At 42.9% G+C, this 15,481-nt stretch overlaps 1 protein-coding gene across 1 annotated transcript; it reads right to left on the bottom strand.

The window, feature by feature from the left end:
• Positions 1-543: 543 nt before the first annotated feature.
• On the bottom strand, positions 544-2,407 carry arl4cb (ADP-ribosylation factor-like 4Cb). Its single transcript, XM_079731425.1, has 2 exons — positions 1,958-2,407; positions 544-1,861 (listed from the first exon to the last, which is right to left on the bottom strand). Exon 2 carries the CDS (start codon positions 1,807-1,809, stop codon positions 1,231-1,233), a length of 579 nt encoding a protein of 192 aa, XP_079587551.1. The 5' UTR covers positions 1,810-1,861; positions 1,958-2,407; the 3' UTR covers positions 544-1,230.
• Positions 2,408-15,481: the final 13,074 nt, after the last annotated feature.

Raw genomic sequence — 15,481 nt, 5'->3', positions numbered from 1 at the left:
CAAGCTGTACATCTACCATGTAATTAGTACTTTAATGGGAAGTCCGATGTTTAACAAAGGCCTATATACGGAATTGTTAATTCACTCATTCAATTTCTGTGAGAGCCAAGGGCTTTGAACCTTGTGACCTTTGACCTCCACACACTCATTCTGACATCACACCTGGAAAGTGTGAGCGTTACTCTCTCTCTCTCTCTAAAAGGGGTGAGTAGCTTGATAAAAGGAAAACAATCAATTAGGTCTTGTCAGAGGGCATGCCCATCTGCTTACATTAGCAACTCTGCAGTTGAGTAGGTCATCACCATACCAGGCACCACCCTCACACACACACAGACACACACACCTCCATTATGTAAATGAGGGACAACGTTCAACCAAAGCAATCCATTTCATCATCTTTTAATATTCCAAAAATACTTCAATTTTGGCTTGTCAATACATAGAGGGGCGAGGTCCGACTCTGCTATACAGTGTAGTACTCTACTATTTCGTTAGGAAATGAAAAGTGCAAAATAGTGGACCCCACCCCCCACCCTGCTCCAACTGTGAGCAAGTGGCACCTTCTGTCCAACACACATAGTAAAGGCTACTTCAACACTCGGGAAACATTGTTGTCATCTGTCATCCTTAACCAGAAGGCTCATATGCAACAGATAAGTCACAGATTCACTGTGTGACATGAGCAGTGGGCAAAAAGTGAGTATAACCCCAGCCACGTGCAAAAATCACAAAAAAACAAAAGGGTGGGGTATTTTTCCAAAGAAGCATTCCTTGAAGACGTGTGGCCGGTGAGCAGAAACAGTTCCAAGCGTCCATAAAAGTACTCCGCGGGTTACAGTCTGGTGATCTGCTTCCAGAGTCAAACGTCCAGCTACATTGAAGATCCATGGGAGGAAAGCAGCAAATCACGGGCCAGCCCGTTTTCATTTCTTCCTTTTCAATGCTGTAATTTCCATTCGAGTCCTTAAGAGAAATCATTTCAAGTGTTTCTTTTTTGTATGTATTTGGTTAAACATTTGTATAAATTCTGCACCATTATGGTGTGCAAAAGCATCATTCAGCTGGTTCACAGCATCTTAACAGCTTTGACATTAATAACCCAAAGTAAAAGGATAAACAAAAATAATAATAGAACCACTGAAAAGTAAACCTCTTTTGGGGCAACACTGGCATACCCGAATAGTATTTAGTTATACTAACTTTGCATCATACGTCACACATGAGTGGCTGTTATCGTTTCTTCTTTTGCTTTAGAGATTTTCTCCTTTTGACTATCATCTCGTACAGTTTATCCATGCCCTCGTGCAGCCCCTCGCCTATGATGGCGCACGCGGGCTGTACGTGGTACGTGGTGGATGGAGTAAGCTCGTGCAGCGCCAACTGCTTCTCAATGTCTGCGACAGGAAGGGATTTGGGTAGGTCCTGTTTGTTGGCTATCACCAACAGCGGCGTGCCTTGGTTCTCCGCGAATTTTGTCACTTTATGCAGTTCCGTCTTGGCCTCCTCCAGTCTGTCAACGTCCACGGAGTCCACCACGTATATGATACCGTCCGTGCAGCGGCTGTACGACTTCCACAGGGGCCTCAGCTTCTCCTGGCCTCCCACGTCCCAGAAATGACAACTTATACCCTTCGCGGTGCCATTACTAAGTTTAATCTTTTCTGTGTTGAACCCGATGGTTGGCACGGTGTTCACAAATTCATTGAATTTCAGTCTGTACAGAACAGTGGTTTTGCCCGCAGAGTCCAAACCTAGCATCACTATGTGAAGCGACTGGAAGGCAGAAATGTTGGAAAAACTGTTGCCCATTTTCAACAGCAGGTGGAAGGGGCGTCTAGCTCCCCTTGTATCGCCCTTCCGTCTTAAAACACAGAGGTACACTGTCAACACGTCCCTCGTTTCCTTTGAGAAACGTATATACAGATAGAGGAATGACCAACAGAAAAGAAGCGTTTACTTAGATATCCGAGGGAGCAGGGTGGCTCTGGAACGAAGGATTACCTCTGCTGTCGCCCGTCAGCAGCACTGGAAGATAGCGCGCGTCGGCAGGACGCAGCGCGACGTTCATTAGCATTCTCCTCGCACGCTCAAGTCCATTGGGCCACGGCACAACATTTGACGATCCACGGACACTTTCGGCTGAGAGTGTGTGTGTTGGTATCACGGAGGTGCTTCACAAAACAACCCTGTGCGGTGATCACAAGCGAATAGGTGGAACGTCCTTGTCTTGCCGCGACTCGGTGACAGCAGCAGCGATCCCCAGCAGGTTCTGCACCCCCCCCCCCCTGCAAACGGTGCGGCAAATGAAACGGGTGCTTCGGGTTATCAGAACACAAAATCCAGTGTCCAATGCGGGACGAATGTCAAGTCAATTCAAGGGATGTCCCGGAGTAATTCCCCAATTTGCATTGGCGTCTCCTCTGCACATGAGGTCCTTCTTCTGCTATCGCTGCATAAGCACTGGCGTGCGGTGGAGAAAACAACGCAAAGCAACACAGTAGCTAAGCTACGCTCCACCCAGTTGGGCCACGTGCCAAACACCGAGCAGGGACAGACCATCAACAACAGCTACGCTTGCGTTAAAAACAATACAATAAAATATATGGATCCCATCACAATTTAGGTCCCCTCTTAAAATAATACGGTAGGCCTACATAATATTTGATGCAGGCTACCTTGGCAATACCAAAAACGTAATCCATATGATAGTTATTCTATCTCTTATTCAAACGTGAAATTCATGAATAAATAGCAAACAACAGTGATCTGGTTCAGGATTAAATTTCACTATCAAATAACTAAAAATTGACAAACAGTCTTGAGGCAGATGATAAAAAAAAACAATTCCTTGCTACGGTGCTGTATGTAATAAAAACATGCCAAAGCATGCCACCTGCTGGAAAAACACGCGACACACGCTGACTTCAATGCAGTGTTTATCGCGTTTGAGCAGGGTCCTCTGCAGGGCCGGCCCTAGCCTTGTTGGTGCCCTAGGGGAACCTCATAATGTGCCCCTCCTTCGGCCAACATGCCACATCATTACCCCTACATCGCAAACTTGACCCCTGTCAAATATCACGTGGTATTGGGTTCAAGATACATATGACATTATGATGCTTGTTTGATTTATTAATATAATGATATTGATTTGATCTATTTATCACTAATCATTTTCTGTTCATTAAATTTTCTTTGGGGTTTAACAAATGGGGTTTATATTTGATAGGGATGGACTAGGACCAAAGGATCAGAATACAAGTCTGTCTGCCATTTTCTTTAGTATTCATTAATACATTTCTCAATTCAAGGTATTTGTTGTTGTAAAAATAAAAGTATATATTTTTTTTTTCTGCTTGGCCAACAATAAATCCATTGATGGTTGCACCCTAGGCGGTGGCCTATACGGCCTATCCCCTGCTCCTCTGAGTATTGCATTTCATAGAGTTACATACCAATGATAAGGATGAATAATCAATAATGCTAATCATTCAAGATGGAAATAACTTGGCCACACAGAAACTGAAACAGATTTTTCAAATTGAGCTTGGTTCTTCTTTCTGTCCTTCATTCTTTTCAGCGTTTTCTTGAACGCAGTTGCTAATTCTAGAAGACGATTAGAAGCCTCTCATGGGTTATAATGTAAACAATAGAAACCTCTAATGTAGTACATTATAAACCTCAGTACAGTTTTGTGATGTAATTTTAATAGTGTTTCATTGTTTTAATTTAATATGGTTGTTTCCTGTAAATTACTCTCGTATGTAACCAACTACATTGGAATAGTTTCTACAGTCTACCACAATGTGTGTGTGTATGCCAAACATAGTCTTGTAGTCTTGTCTTGTAGCACCATCATGTGGCGGGAAGCATAAACAACCACATTCAACAAAGATGTAACGACTCCACCTCATAATATTTAATTGATCATATGTAATTCTGTTTTGTATGAGTCATCCCTTGAGCTCTTACATAACACTCAATGTTTATAAATCCTTGTCCACATGCACACACATCCACCCATGCATCGAACTCTACACCCATGTCACAAGCAGTCCGGGAAAAAATGAATGCATAAATTACATTTATTGCCATAATAAACGACAAATCAAATCTTTCCAAATATCCATCCATCAATGAATCTAGCCATCCACCCACCCAGCCAGCTGTCCACCCATCCATCCCGCGATCAATCCATCTTGCCATCCCTCTACCCATCTATCCATCAACCCTTCTGTCCATCCATCTAGCCATTCGTCCATCCATCCCTACGTCCAATCTTCTTTCTGTCTGCAGCCTAGTGAACTCTCTGTCCCCCACCTCTGTCATTAAATCCAAATGGATTGGGGTTCTCCGCCAGTTTTCCTGCCTGCAGTGCAACACAATTGCTACCGGTTGCTCTGCCCTTTGGGGAGAGAAGTAGAGGCCTGAGTTGCCGGGCAAATTACCCCTCTCAGGAATTTTAATCCCCTGCTAAAAATTCAATGAGCCAAACTCACTTTAATGCATATTCATGCCGAATATCCAGGAGCTTGTTTGACCTTTGCACTGAGAATGGCGGCCCATAAAATACACTTCATTAATTCGAAAATTTAACAACATATTTTTTATAAAGTGCACTGACATAAATAATGTTATGAAGCAGCAAATGTTACGATGCTGGCCATAGACAGCCCGTAACCAAAGTTTGTCCTTACGTGGTGTGTTGAACTTGAGTATTTTTCCTAATCTTTCCCTGGGTGAGTGTAATCTAACCTATCTAGGGGGTTAGGTGCGAGGTACTCAGCACAGGTCCGTCTCTCACTCTCTGCACCGGGTCCTCGTCCCGGTTGGATGAACCGTCAGTCCCGCTGACCAGCCCGCGCCTTGGTCCAGTCTTTAATTCACCATGTATATATATATATATATATATATATATATATATATATATATATATCCCAAAAGTGTTCTCTTCATGGAATGTCCGAGCAGCGTGAGTCCCTCGGGTTATTCTCATTCACCCCTCATTCTCACCTGCTGAAAACCAGGCACTCTCCACTCAGTCTCAAAACTCCCAGAGACCCCTGTCCACTCAGCTGTTGCTACTTACCTGTGATGAGCACCTCAACACCGCCCCCTCTGTGTGACATCAGTACTGACCCTAACTCTAAGCACCCTAAAACGAACCCTATTCCTAGTATCGTAACACAAACTATTGCCAAACTGTACAACTTTTAATCAAAACAAGATTTTATTTTTTAAACATTGCATCGACACAGGTATTATAGTACAGCCCTATAACATAAGCCTGTATCCTACAATCACAAAACGTATGACTGTTTTGACCTTTTAGGACAGTAATGAGACAATTATTTTAATTAAAACCCTTAAAATTACACACTGACGAAATTTGGTTGATTTAAATGCATAGTAAACACGTCCACTCCAATATAAATAGGGGATATTGCTTTTATAAAGCAATCGTATGTGAGATTTAAGCAGACAAATGTTATATTTACCATCTATTCGGAAATTGAACAAATTTATGAACTTTTATGTCAATAACATTCAACAAAAACATTTATTGTTGAATGAAGATTTATTTGATCACTTATTTATGCTATTCTTTCACTTGTTACATCAACGTGTAACCTCACGGTTCTTCACTAGAGGGCACTCTATCATAAACATAACAAAATGTGCACACCAGACACAGCCTGACAGTTTCCTACCAAAAGTAGGTTATGTTGTGAGTGCGACCGAATGAGTGTGACTGATTGAAAATAATTAGGAGCAATACTAGTGAATATGTAATCACATATTAACCAAGGTCTTTGATCTCCATTGATCTTGCACATTATCATTGTATACCAGTTGAATGGACCTTGCTGAGAAGGAAGAGCAGGCAAAGAGGTGGAGGCGGATGAGTTGAGCCCTTTCACTGCCCTTGAGTTAATGAGGTGCCGTATCAACAGGCAGATGTTCTGATGGCAGTGGTGCAGTCGGTGATAAAGCAAAACAAAGGAAATTGCAAGTGAAGAAAGGCTTAGGCATGACCGATAACAACCAGAAATGTAGTCCGAACACACACACAAACACACACACACACACACACACATTTCTTCAGTAGCGTGTGTGCATCGACAAACAAACCAAATATGCATATAAAGGTCACACACATGCGCACCGACACACACACACACACACACACACACACACACACACACACACACACACACACACACACACACACACACACACACACACACACACACATGTACACACACACACATAGACCCACACACAAAGGTACATAGAAAGATACACGCAAACAGACACAACCCTGCTCCCAGAGGAGCTGTGTCTCATTGAGGGGTTTCGGGGTGTTTGGCTAGAAAGAGTAATTGTGAACTCTGTGTGCTGTAGTAATGAACCATCTGTCTTGGCCGACTCCACACCCACATAATTTATTCTCCATTCATTTGCTATTTTATTTCTGAGGAACTCGTGGTCCTATTAGCGGGCAATGATTAATCAGACGGCATGCTGGCACCACTCACCCTCCAAAGAAAACACAAAAGGGAAAATGGGAGTCAGAAATATCCTCCTCTCCCCCCTATCATATTAAATCCTGACAATGTTCCGTGGACAGTACATGTTCCCAATAATCATGTCCTGTCCTTTCCCATCTTGTGGTATCCTATCCATTTTGTCATACCCTTTTCATCTCATGTCATCCTCTCTGACACTATCTAATCCTATGTCCCACCGTAGCCTACTGATCCTGATATTATATGTGTGTTTAAAGGGAGTTCTCTGCAGATCAGGACACTCATCATCTGCCTGAATCTGTTTATTATGGTTTGGGTTCTGGACTACATTTCCAGAACGGTTCAAGTTGGTTGCATGACATGCAGTGTGTTTAATACTTGCAATGTCTATGATACTAGTCATGTTCCAATGTGGTACCTTTAGCTCTTATGCTGATCAAATCATTGATTACCTTGCACTGGTGCCCAGTGGTCGGTAATTCATATTTAAACTTTGCTTTTTAAAAGCACAAACTAGCACCGGTTTGGTAACCATGTAGACATTACGCCTGGTAGTGCCCCAGATTCGATTCCCACCTGTTGTCCTATGCGACATGTCTCTTCCCTTTTGTCTTCCACCCACTTTCCTTTCTTCACTGTCCTGTCCATAAAGGCACAAAAGACCCGTCAAAAAATAAATAAATCTAGGTCAGTCCAAATATATATTGAAGGAAATCAGACGTATGGAGCTGTTGAGGAAATTTAATATCTTCCTTCAGTGGTGTCTGAATGAAAACATTTAGGTTGATCAGTGACGGGCCAATCAGAAGTAATCAGTTTGTATTCATGCCTCAGAAGACTATATGAAAAATAAAAGGGCCAGCGGCAGAAAGAAATTAAAATCTCCTAAATCATGTTTCCTTTCCTCAGTATGCAATGAGAAGGCTTCCAAATAAATAATTATGCCGTTAGATATTAATTCAGACCTCGGCTTTTTTGACATTTTTTATGTAATTTCCTATTTCCCATATTGTGCCGACACGCTAAAATACAACACTCAAATTTATTGTGGGGTCGGGAATAATAGGGGGCCATGAATAGGTTTACGTCATCCGTCTAAAAATATAACAAATATGTTTTCAGGAAAAATAAGACAGTATAAGCAATCATCCTCTCTCCAACCGTAGACCATGGCATTGCCCATTTGAACCCTGCCGATGGAAAGATAAAAGCAGGTGCACAAGGTGTCACGGGGGGGGGGGGGGGGGGTGTAATGGGAGCTGACAGGAGGTGCCCAGCTCCCTGACGAGACACTCCTCTCTCGGTTAGCCCCTCGGGTGAAGGGTTGAGGGTGCTGTTTGAAAGATGACAGAGAGAGAGAGAGAGAGCGAGAGAGAGAGAGGAGAAAGAAAGACAAAGAGTGAACAGGGGACAGCGTGATTAGATAGATGGGATGGGCTCGATTCCACTTTCATGCTCCGTGTCTCAACAGAAAAGCAGCACCTGAAGTGGCTTTGATGGAAATTTAAGTGTGATGGGTGTGTGTTCTTGTGTGTGTGTGTGTGTGTGTGTGTGTGTGTGTGTGTGTGTGTGTGTGTGTGTGTGTGTGTGCGTGTGTGTGTGTGTGTGTGTGTTCGCGTCTGTCTAGAGTGCTGTCTATTTGAAGCTTTCCTGTGTGTCCCACTTCATTGTGATATGTAATACATTAGAAACACTGAGATGGAACATTCATGCAAGCATATTTTGAAAGGGTTGAAAAAAGGCCTTCTGAGAACTCACACATTAGTATTCAGTGTTCTACTACGGCAATTTTTTTAAATCTTCGAACAAATGCACCAAAGAACCACCACATTGTGGCTTTCATTTTCATGCTTTCAAAACCTCCTAACTTGGGTTACATTTCCAGTTTGGACTTCTTGGAATGTGAGATGCGCTATTATTTGATCAAAATAAAAGATGGCGACCCGTCCCGTGAATAGCATTTGTTCTAGCATTGCTAAACAGTCTCCACAGGCTCTCTGAATAAGTCCTTCATACATTTTGATTAGTGCTGTAAATGTCGCAGGCCTCTGGGCTTTGCCACGGGGGAGAGCAGTGAGTGAACAGATGCCAAGGCCCACATGCGCCTATATTGGAATATTTTCCCACTAATTGAAAAAGATTGCCGTCGGCAAATACATTATCCTTAATCAAGCCTCCGTTTTTATCTTTAAATAAATGGATATTCATTTAATATTTTCTCTTATTTTTAAGTACCCCACTGAATTCGGCCACTCAGCGCAATCAATCCAACCAAATATCACTAGGTCAAAGGGGAGTGTTATTCCAATAGACTAGTTTATGCTATTTACACATGTTGGAATTGCTCCATTCCCTACTAGTGGGACAGTTTAATGTTTAATGCGGACCAGACCAAACAAATACTGGGGTTGTGTGTGTGTGTGTGTGGGGGGGGGGGGGACTATCGCTTGTCAGAGAAACATGATGCCTTCAGGGTCACACCGACTGAAACAGAGGCTCACATCTGGCCTAGATCAAAATATCCTCAAGTCCTGGAATTTACTCAAGTCTTGGGGTCTTCTACAGTTGGCCGGATAAAAGGAACAAAACACAAAAGCACAGCACTGTCCTTACTAGGGCTGGGTAAAAAAAAATATTTAATCGATTTTGGATCGATTTCATTTAAATTTTGCAATATTGATTCATAGGGCATGTTGTAGATTATTGTTTATTTCATTTTTTTTACCATTATTATTATTTTTGCACTTTAATAAACAATGCCTTAATGCAATTTGCAGTGCTGGAATGTCGTAGTTCAAGTACACTTTCACTTGCAATTCCTTTCTAATTTCAAAATTGCACTTTTGAGACTTGAGACAGTTTTGTTTGCAGCTCAAGTTGAAACTGTCCAATTTACAAGTTTGCACTTAAAACCTGTTGTTTAAGGTGAAGAGAAAAAATAAAGTACATTAGTATTTTGTAACACAGTTGAGCCATTTTCATTATTTAAGAGCAGATTGAATCGAATCGAATCAAATCAAATCGTGATTAATCGATTCAGAACCTTATGAATCGAAATCAAATCGATTTAAGAAATTGGCCAATTGGATACCCAGCCCTAGTCCTAACAATACTTGCATTTTGCGTACAAAATCAAAAGGTGACTTTTGGTGCTGGACAAAAGGCTGTATTATTACAATAATTATGGGAAGTTTTAGAAAACTGCTTATGAATTCAAAATATCATTCCGGCTGAGGGTCATTAAACTGTGTGCATTGAAATGTAATGTATTGTAAAGGACTGAAACTAGTTTTACTTTCTCGCTTGTTGTTTCAAAATGATAAGCCTTTATCTTCATTTATTGACGATAGAATACCTTTCAAAGACGATAAACGATAGTATTAAATTATTACCAAGCCAAAGTGACCTCAGTGTTAATCTGTTCGAAAATCCCCTTAAGGAGGCCTGTAATGTTGAGATAAGGCTAGGTATTTGTTTTGCCAAGGTCATTTGCAATGGGAGGGGAATACAAAAGTCAAGTTACCCAATCAAGTATGAGGGTGTATTCATATTTAGTGTGATCACTTTTGGCTGGTCTTTGTTCCTTGCTACTCTGGATTTGCAGTCCTGTTGTGCAGTCTATGCATCTTATGTAGAACCCTATCATTAAATTACACACCCACTGGGTATAGTGCTTCCTGCCTGAGGCTGTACCCACTTTTATATCCTACTCTACCTCAACAGTCATTAGCTCTGTGTGTGTGTGTGGGTGTGTGTGTGTGTGTGTGTGTGTGTGTGTGTGTGTGTGTGTGTGTGTGTGTTTGTGCGTGTGTGTGTGTGTGTGTATGGCTCTCTCTCTCTCTCTCGCTCTCTCACTCTCTAGCTTTTTCTCTCACACTATAGCTGGCTCTCTCCTTCTGTTTGTGTCCCTATCTCTCACTCTCTCTCTCTATTTCTCTCTCCTGCTCTCCTAATGTCTGCTTTTCACACTTTTTCCTTCTGTCTTTGTCTCTCTTTCTCTATTATGAATGCATGCATACAGCCCCCCCCCCCCCCCCACACACACACACACATACACACACACACACACACACGCACACAAATGCACAATAGGCTACTATGGAGATGTGGCTGCTCCTCTCTGGGGGTTGCTATGGCACCAGTGTTTACTAAGAGCAGAGTGTTATGTTCTCTAGGTGGTCTCCCTCTCCCTCTCCCACTGTGCCCCCCCCCCTCTCTCTCTCCCTCTCTCCATCTCTCTACAGCAGCACACGTCACACTCGTGAAATGCTGTTTTTTGTGCCCACTGATTGCCTGTTGAATACGCAATGATAGATATGGGAAATATTACTGCAGTGATGGAAGAGGGGTGTCTTGGAGTGCCTGTGTGAAATAGTGTGTAAACAAGGAATGCCGCTTGCTATTCCGACTACCTCACAGGAGTCCCACACCTCCATCTGCAGCACATGACTGATGTGCCGTCCACGAAGAGAACGATGCTCCACCCTACGCCGTGCTACGTGCGAGTCCATCTTACAGTAAAGTGCTGCATGTAAAGTGCTGTAGTAAACTGTCTAATGCGTTCCCACTGTGGAATCAACCATTTATTTTGGTTTGCGTTTGACACTAAATCCCTGTCTGCCTTTAGTTGTGCTGTTATCCTAATGCATGCAGTGCTGCTGCTTTTGAGCATACGTTTCAAGAAAATTGGGGGTTTAGCGGCCAGCCTTGGCCCAGAACGGAGGGAGGAGCAGCAAGCTTATCAAGTTCCTAATCGTCTGGAAAAGCTGCGTTTGTGCTGCCGTTGTCAGAGAGCGTCGTGCTGCATCCACACATAATGGAGTGAGGTGCTTTACAACACTGCTCCTGGGAGGCTGGCTTTAATTGCATCTTCATTTCGGGCTCATATATATATATATATATATAGTTTATTACTTATTTATTCACGGGCTTGGATTTTATGCCCTTATCCCAGATGTCCGGTCAGAGAAGCAAAGAAAAAGTGAAATACAGAGGTGTTTAAATGGAATTCTCACTGGAATTACTATTTCCCTGTGTGAATTATGAGGTGAATATATATTTATAAACATTGTTTATGTCTTTGAATAAGAAGAGTACTTATTTGCAAAACCTTAGTCGTGATAGACATGCATATATTGAATCAAAAAAATCTAAAAATAATCTTCCCCCAAAGCACTCCTATCATTTTAGACATGCTTTTTAAAGTATCTATAAAATACAATGACAGTACCAGATGTGGATAAGGCAATGGTCAGAACCTGTTTACTCCTACCGTCAAGGAAGATGGGCGAAAAGAGCTGACAGCAGCGGTGGTTTGTCTGTTGTGTGTGTTCGGAGCTTTCCTTATCTCTGGCTAACCTTGTCCAGGCTGAAGCCACACAAGGTCTGCACAGGTTGCCAAGGAGACGGAAGCAGGTTAGCGTTACGTCCCCCTCTGTGCGGCGCAACAGAGAGAGTTCACAGCAGATGTCTCTCTGAGGCTGTAGGGATAACAATGCATTTTTTCTTTTTAGTCATGTTCTAAAAATGGGAGGCCATGTTTTTTGACCCATCCGTCCTGATTTCCACGATTGTTTTTGCTGTCTTATCTCCTATCATTGCCTTCCCGCTATGTGTGTTAGACACACACACACACACACACACACACACACACACACACACACACACACACACACACAAATACCTTCCTGCTCTCACACACACACACACACACACACACACACACACACACACACACACACACACACACACATACACACACACACACACACACACACACAAACACGCTCCTGCTCACACACACACACCCACACACACACATGGTGGGAGTGTTGATTGGGTCTCCTGCTGTCACATATACAGATCAGATCTTAAGAAATGACCAGTGGCTTGATGGGATTAGAGGTTGGTGGGTTTTAGAGTGGTGTGTACAGAGGGAGAGCAAGAGGGAGGGAGGGGGTTGAGGGATGAAGTGATAGCGTATCCATTTTTCCTGCCAGGTTTCGATCTTACTCCACTTTTTCATCAGACAGCCACTCTAGGAACAGGCAGGCTACTGTTCTCATCATACAGTGTGTTTGTGTGTGTGTCCAGTGTGTGTGTGTGTGTGTGTGTGTGCACACAGGTTTTTGTATGTGTGTGTGTGTATGTGTGTGTGTGTGTGTGTGTGTGTGTGTGTGTGTGTGTGTGTGTGTGTGTGTGTGTGTGTGTGTGTGTGGGGGGGGGGGGGGGGGGGGGGGTTGTATCTGTGTTAAGGCAACAGTGAGAAATGTCACATTTGGAGCACTGAACGTGAGTGAAGTGGTCCTTCTTTCCAGCCAAGCCAAGTCTAAAGGCTATTTTGTGAGGTGTGTATTGTATTGAGTGACAAATGGATGGTTAAAGAGTGGTATTCCATAATGCATCTCGTGGGCAGACTAAAAGACTCCTCCAGTTTGGTATTTCGTTGTAAAAGGCAGATTGCCACTTAAATATGAGCGAAAGAGGTTATTCATGTTTCTTGTTCATTTATGTTCAATTAAAGACTATCCAAAACAACCCCCATGTTCACCTCACCCATTAACATAAAGTAGTTTAGCATCTGAAATGACCACATGAGATATAAACAAACAAACATTTACCTTGAATTACAAGGATAAATATTTATAGGCAGTGTGTGTGCCTGTATGTGGGTCGGTGGCATGTAGTTGTGTGTAACCACGTTTTATTTGAATAAAAGTGCGCAGGCCTGCATGCCACGTGCTTGTAAAAAAATAAACGTCCCTCGCGGCGGAAATGAAACTGCTTTTAAGACGGTGACAGTGCTGCCATGGTTATTTAGCGGACCGCGGAGAGCTCAGCGCGCCGACACAAACGGGGGCGAGTTAGACTCACAGGAAGGTAAACCTGACAATACCGAGACCCCTGCTTCAACTCTGCGGAGACGTGGATTCAGAAGACCCCACACACTTTTCACAGCTACCGCACACTGCCTTGGTATACGTGAAGCATGTAATTAGCACAGATGGTAAGCAGAGCCCACGTTGACGGAGACAGCCCCACACAAGCTGTAATGGGTTCTGTCCCACACAAGACTCATTTAGGGGGCGATAACGTCAGGGACATGGGATACACATTTATTTGTCCGTTGTTCAAATCATTTGTTTACACTGTTGATACTGGGATGAGGAAGGACACACTCACATCATGCTGTTCTCTTTCGGACTTTGTGACATGGAGTTTTGGACCCCACACGCAGAGGCTATTATTTTTGTTTCGAAAATAACCAGGGGGCTTTACAAAATACAGAGTTCAACATCATGGGGTTAGAGGTTTTGGCTGTGCTAACTGCTAACTAAGCTCACTTTCCATTTAATTTGTTGTTTGCGTTGACTATGCATTTAAAGAAAATAGGCATGACCGAAAAAAATACTGACTAAGTGTCCTGTTCCAAAATCATCCACTCTAAACACACACATGAACACACGTGCACAAACACACAGACTTCACACGCAGGAACTTGATCAGTGAGCGGCAACCCTGAACGAAATGCCTGGGAAAAAAAGCAATGTAACACGTTCATGTGTTACACAATGTTCTACCGTTGAAGGATTTTCATTTGTTTAAAACAATTGTGTTCAGTGTGACTGAAAGCTGGAGGCAGGTCAGGCAAGGACAATGCTAATTAACCATGCAAATAATAATAAACAAATTGTGTATTTTGAGGTACAAAGCAGGGTCATGTGCTGGTGAGAAGCCAGGAGACCACTAAGCCTTTAGACTGCAGTGCAAGATCAGCCTGTTTTTCCCAGGTTTATCAGGGTGAACGCTTAATCCGACAGGATGTTAGATGATTTGCAAAACACATACCGTTGCTAGCAAAACAAATACCATACTGCCTTTAATATAAGGGGGTGGAAAAACATGTTATGATATTGTTTTGATTGAGATGCCAAGTCCGCTAGCGGGAACAGGAACTTGTCAGTCCTAGAGGAAGTTGTGTTTATATTTTGCAAACTAAATAACTATAAAACACTAGTTATTTAGAGCTGCTGCCCCCGCGACCAAATCCCAGATAAGCATTTTTTGAAGATGAAATGAGATGAGACTAAATAAATAATAAACCAGTTTTTCTTTCTTAAAACGCTTGGCACACTTCTCCGTTTAGTATGGTTAATAATAATACTCATGTGGGAATGACCTCAGTCAGTCGTTTATCTTGACTTCTGGTTTAAAGCAGACCTCGTTGTCTTAAGAACCACACAACCTAAATGCTCAACATGTTGTGCTCGTCAACTCTTAAATCCTGTGTGTTTGTGTGGAAAGGGCCCTGCTAACCCAAGTCCCGCTGGTGTTGAAGCTTCCCGCTGCGTGGAGGTTGCCAAGCTTTTTTCATTGCCCCCCCCCCAAGGGGGTCTCATTACCAGCACTGCAGGCAGGCTTCTGAAGCATGTCTGCACATATTCAAAACCTAATTAATTCAAGTCCTTTTGGGCTGTTTTTTTTTTCTTTCTCTCTCGCCTCCATTAATGTATGTATTTAATTAAGGTCTGTTCGCTCTCGCACTAAAAAGAGGACCATGAACGTCAGAGGGGGGGAAAAAGGGGGTGGATGAGGGGTGTTATCGGTGAAATGGAGACAGAAAGATGACAGAGCAGTGTGGGCGAGGGGAGAGGGAGGGCGTGTGTGTGAGAGGGGGGATGGGGACGGGGGTGGGTAGATAAGCAGACAGGCTGCCAAAGGTTTTTCAGACCTAAAGTTCTACATCTTTCCTCGTTTGCTGTTTTTCCCACTGCCAGGGAGCTCTCTTTATCCCTCAAGGATACCTTGCTCTTGAGATGCTGCTCTCAATCCCCCTTCGCTCTTCTCTCTCCATACACACATCCTAATGAGTCATGTAGGTCATTAGTGATTTGGGTCTAGGAGTAACAATACACAATCTTAATATGTTTGTCATTTTGCTGTTGGTTTGAATT

The sequence above is a fragment of the Pollachius pollachius genome (genome assembly GCF_949987615.1).
Source record: "Pollachius pollachius genome assembly, chromosome: 3".
Taxonomy (NCBI): domain Eukaryota; kingdom Metazoa; phylum Chordata; class Actinopteri; order Gadiformes; family Gadidae; genus Pollachius; species Pollachius pollachius.
This window is presented reverse-complemented; position numbering and strand designations above follow the sequence as displayed.